We start from the raw sequence: 5,341 nt of genomic DNA, 5'->3' as shown, positions 1-5,341 counted from the left end.
TCTAAACTTACAGTCTCATAAATATTAAACCTCGCATAGTATTAAAAAAAATTCATAAATATTAGATATTAAGATATTTTAATTTACCTATTGTTTTTTGTTTCCTGTTTATAATTTATTATCAGATTTCGAAAATGTATACTATCATTAACATTAAAATGAGTAATATATTTGATTGGTAGAGTGCGCCAAGAACTGATGTGTACTTTTTTTGAGTCTATTGGGTTCCCTGTGATATTAGGTCGTTTCCAGTCCTGTATATCTTAGTTCGTGATTTTAACTATTTCAGTATCGTTTCAGACATCGCGTTCGTTTGACATCGCTTGATTCACAGTTCACCAGTTCGAAATTTCGCAGTTCGCTAGTTCACGTGTTATTGCATTTTAAAATATTTATTCTTTATTTACGTAAAATATTAAGTATGGATGTAGATACTATGCGTAGTAAATTCAACGATTTATTAAATAAGTTGATTAGTCAAAAACGGGCTGACAATAATTCTTATTTTAGTTTATCGGAGTATAGTGAGCAAATTTCCAAAGTCAAAGAGTCGAAAAAAATATTAAGTACTAAGGGATTGAAAAAATCGGTAAAAGATTACCGGATGGTTCGTAAGTACGAAATATTAATGGTTAATGGAAAAGAACGCTTGATAAAACCAGTACCAGAAAATAATAATACTATGCTTTATTATGTATCAAATGAAGAGCTTTTTGATATTCTTCATACCTACTACTCATTCGTCTATTGGACATGGTGGGAGAAATCGAATGGTTGCGGAAATAAAAAATAAGTATTGTAATGTAACTAAGGAATCAATTATGCTATATTTACAACTTTGTTCACATTGTCAAAAGAAATCTACTAATAGAAAAATAGGACTGGTTTCCAAACCAATATTACACAATGCTTTTAACTCGAGAGCACAAGTAGGTTTAATAGATATGCAGTCCCAACATTTTAACGATTTTCGGTTTATTTTTTGTTATCAAGACCATTTAACCAAATTCGTAATTTTAAGGCCTTTAAAAAGTAAACGTGCAGAGGAGATTGCATATAATTTACTTGACATTTACACGACCTTTGGCGCACCAGCAATTTTGCAGTCAGATAATGGCCGTGAATTCGTAAATTCGACTATAACTGAACTGCACAATATGTGGGAAGATGTCAAAATTGTTCATGGTAAACCGAGGCACAGCCAGAGCCAAGGTTCTGTGGAACGAGCAAATAGAGATGTAGAGGATATGTTGGCTACGTGGATGGCAGAAAACAATAGTACGGATTGGCCTTCTGGTTTGAAATTTATTCAGTTTCAGAAAAACCGAGCTCTTCATTCAGGTAAAAAAAAGTATTTAATATAATTAATATAATATAAAATAATTAATATTAAGTACGTACCAGACAACCAGCGATCACGATTAACATTGCATATAATAAATTTTATATTTTATACTATTATGTTTAGATTAATTAATAATAAATTATTATCAACTACCTATATTTATTATAATATAGGTAGTAGTTACAAATAATCCTATATAATATTATTATCTATTTATCTATTATTAAAAACATTATTACGTCATTTGATACGTCTTGATTAAAATGAATCAATTTCAATAACACTACAATTATTTCTTATATTTAGAATGTATGATAGTGTATTATTGTGCTAAAAAGTATTAGGGCCCTATAATTGTTCCAGACTCAACTATGGTTTTTTTATAGTAGTTATAAAAATACTTTTTTACTTTTTTGAAGGTATTGGAAGATCTTCTTATGAGGTCATGTTTGGCTGTACTGATGGAACAGAATTATTATCGATTGGTCTACCAAATGATGAAATAAATTCATTAAAAACAGAAAAAGATAGAGAAAAATTGTTTAAACAAATGCAAGAAACTGGATTACACGATTCAAAACAAAATATTGAAGAAGTTATTTCACCGATTTCAGAACAACAAGAAAATATGATGGATACAGGTTAATTAATATAATATTTTAAATTTTTTAAAAATAACATACCTATTATTTAAACATATTAGATACAAACCTAAGAAAATGTGAAAGATGTTTTATTTTTCTGGAAGCAGATAATGAAAATACAAATTGCATGAATTGCCAACGTCATGAGCAAATACAGAATGAACGACATAAATCAAAATGCTTAAAAAAACAAGCTAAAAAAATTATGACTATTTCAAATAAGAAATTTACTCCGCTAGAAGTTGGTACCACAGTTAAAGTTTCAATACCTGATGTTGATCGAGCACGTGGTTCACCACGAAACCTATTAGGTAGCAGTTATTACCCAGGTTGAAGATGATTTATATAAATTAGGTACTTATAAAATTATAATTATATTATTTAGATATATTTATTTGAATTTATAAATGCTTATCTTTAATTAAGTACAGAGAACGGCATTATTAAACATTTGTATACTCGATCGCAGATCGATCCCTGCAAAGAATGTTTCGTTGATTTGATATCTGTAAATACCGAAAAAGAAATTACACTGAGAGAAGCTGCAGGATTTAGTAATGTCACTGGATCACAAGGTTACAAAAGGTCTAATTGCAAACTAAAGTGCAGAACAAACAAATGCATTTGTCGATCAGCGGGAATATTGTGTAATTCAAAATGTCACAACAGCATGCCTTGTGAAAATAAATAATTAATAATAAATATAATGCATAATTAATAATAAAAAAATTATAATATAAATATTAATACCTAACTGTAGTCTGTAATTAATTAAATTAATGTGTATTTTCAGTCATTTACGTAATTGACTAACAGTCAATGGTTAATAACGTTAATATTTGGTCATTGTGGTAAAATTGATTTATTTTGTTTTGTAATTTACAACAATAATCTATTATCTTGGAAACTGACGTTATTGCCCGATAGTTTACGAAAATAACCTAGCAACTTGTTTTCTAACGTTAATGACTGGTTAATAACGTAAATGTTTAGTTTTCGACATTGATCGTAACATTTATCTATTAAGAGGACGTTATAACCGCATATGTTGTCTCCATTTTACAAGTGCGTAACATAGCAAATTTTACGCAAGGCAGTACACGTGTATCTCCGTTAGTTTCAAAATTAGAGCGAATTGACTTCTTAAAGGTAAGATTATTATCTAGCCAACCTCATGGACTTTTTATTATATTTTTATTTTAACGCGAGTTATGAGTATTTTAAAATTGTAAATTGTTTGTACATCTTAAAATACTCATAACTCGCTTTAAAATTAAAATATATTAAAGAGCCCATGAGGTTGCCTAAATAATAATATTACCTTTAGATTTTATAAGAGGTCAATTCGCTCTAATTTTTAAACTAACAAATAATTGCGTTAATTTAAATAAAGTATAATGAAATTAATACGGCATAACTGAAAAATTATTTTTCTTACAGTAATTTATAATTTGCATTACGTTACTACCCAACACCAGTGTTGGGAAAAGAATAAAGATAACCAAAAATCATCTGGATAAGATAACAGATAATTCATTCAAAATTTATCTAGATAAGATAAAATATAACATCATTTTTTTTTATCTAGATAAAGATAAAAATACAAATACATTTATCTAGAAAAAAAAAAAATAGATAATTTGTTTTTAAATTATATTATAATTAATAATGTAATTTATTAGTAATTACTAATTAGGTAATATTTATTAATTAATAAATCCTTAATGTTATATTTCAACTAAAATAATGTACATTTTTAATTTTTAATACAACTTGAATGAAAATAAAATAACAAAATAAAACTGACAATATTTCAGTAAATATTTCTTTTTTTAACTATAATAATATTGGTATTTGGAATCACTACTCGATTCTCGTAAATTATTGACTATTTCAATATTTAAAAATTTAAAATATTTTTATAGTTTTATTATTTATCCAGATAAATTACCGCAGATAACCATTACATCTATCTAAATGATATAATTAGATGATTTAATTATTTTTATCTAGATAATATAATTCAAAAAATTCCCAACACTGCATCCAGGTAGGTAATTGGTAATGCCAGAATAGTCCAGAACATCGAGAATCTCCAGGGATACTGGGATCCAGGCCCAAGCTGTTCCTGCAGTTATACTAATTTCATTTTTATGGTTATATTTTTAGGCCCGCTGTCCGGTAAAGTGCCGGATAACGCTAACCGACTGTGTGGCGGACCTGTGGGGTGCCGCGTGGATGAGGAGTCTTGAGGCGAGGTAACCAAAGTAACGTTGGCAAAAAAACAAACAAAAAGAAAAGAAAACGCAATTTGGTGATGTTTTGACATGGTCGGTGTTTTATTCAGCGAAAGAATGACACCGACACGGTGAATCGTGAAAACAAGGTAAACAAAAAAAAATTATAGCTTTCCGTATTATCGATAGGTACACAACACTTCGCGGGGCCGTCAGTCGTGTCCGTACGTGTGTACCCGATGAGGTCTAGAAAACCAGTTACTCGTTTTATCCGGTTCACCGAACGGCCGGCCGACGGTTCCTCGCGCGGGTGTCGCGCGCTGGCGTCGTCCGTCGTCGATTGGTGGTTTTGTTTGAGAGCCACGGCGCGGCTTCCGCGCAAAGGCTGTTTGAATTCAAACAGCTATTGCGCGGGACCGCGTCAGCTGATAACAGATTTTATTACCGGCAGAATTCGGCCGGTTAAATGTGGGTTCACTTAACTTAACTTTAATTAATATAAGTAACTACATCAATAAACAACATTTAAAATTAAATACTTACATCTCCTATTGATCTGTAATATTTTTTTTCATCAACTATCATCCTCGCTCCGATTACGTCCAAAGGATAAGTGATAGATTGGGATGTTAGTCCCGCCAACGAACCAGCGACGAATTTACGTCCGTTATTTCTAAAAAAATATATAATATATAGTTTGTTCAGAATGAGATCGGTACGGGTGGCCAAATAGTGCGCATGGGCGTGGCACTGTTCCGTGGCAGCGCCCGACGCGTCGCCGTAGTTAGGTTAGGTTAGGTTAGGCTAACCTGACCAACGAAAAATGGTCGCCGCTGTGTACCGATCTCATTTTGAACAGACTATAATATTGAATTTATGATAATAAAAAAATAAGCAGTAATGTTCATTCCTTTTAATTAGTATGTAATTGGCACAAAAAAATGAGCATAAATAAAAAAATTACTTTTTATTAAGTTGATCGATTTTTTTTAAATATTCGTTATATATATTAAACGTTGAAAACTGTATCCCGGCATAGGGTATAATTCTGGCCATTGTAGCTGTATTTCCCCTCCAAAAACTTTTCAGTCCAAATTCATTATATTGCTTTATGG

At 30.5% G+C, this 5,341-nt stretch overlaps 1 protein-coding gene across 1 annotated transcript; it reads left to right on the top strand.

The window, feature by feature from the left end:
* The first annotated feature begins 765 nt into the window (after positions 1 to 765).
* On the top strand, positions 766 to 1,384 carry LOC115033304 (KRAB-A domain-containing protein 2-like). The gene has a single exon (XM_029485619.1). It carries the CDS (start codon positions 771 to 773, stop codon positions 1,362 to 1,364), a length of 594 nt encoding a protein of 197 aa, XP_029341479.1. The 5' UTR covers positions 766 to 770; the 3' UTR covers positions 1,365 to 1,384.
* The last annotated feature ends 3,957 nt before the right edge of the window (positions 1,385 to 5,341 follow it).

The sequence above is a fragment of the Acyrthosiphon pisum genome, chromosome X, assembly GCF_005508785.2.
Source record: "Acyrthosiphon pisum isolate AL4f chromosome X, pea_aphid_22Mar2018_4r6ur, whole genome shotgun sequence".
In the NCBI taxonomy this organism is placed as follows: Eukaryota; Metazoa; Arthropoda; class Insecta; order Hemiptera; family Aphididae; genus Acyrthosiphon; species Acyrthosiphon pisum.
Note: the sequence above shows the minus strand (reverse complement) of the source record. Positions and strands in the feature narration are given on the sequence as shown.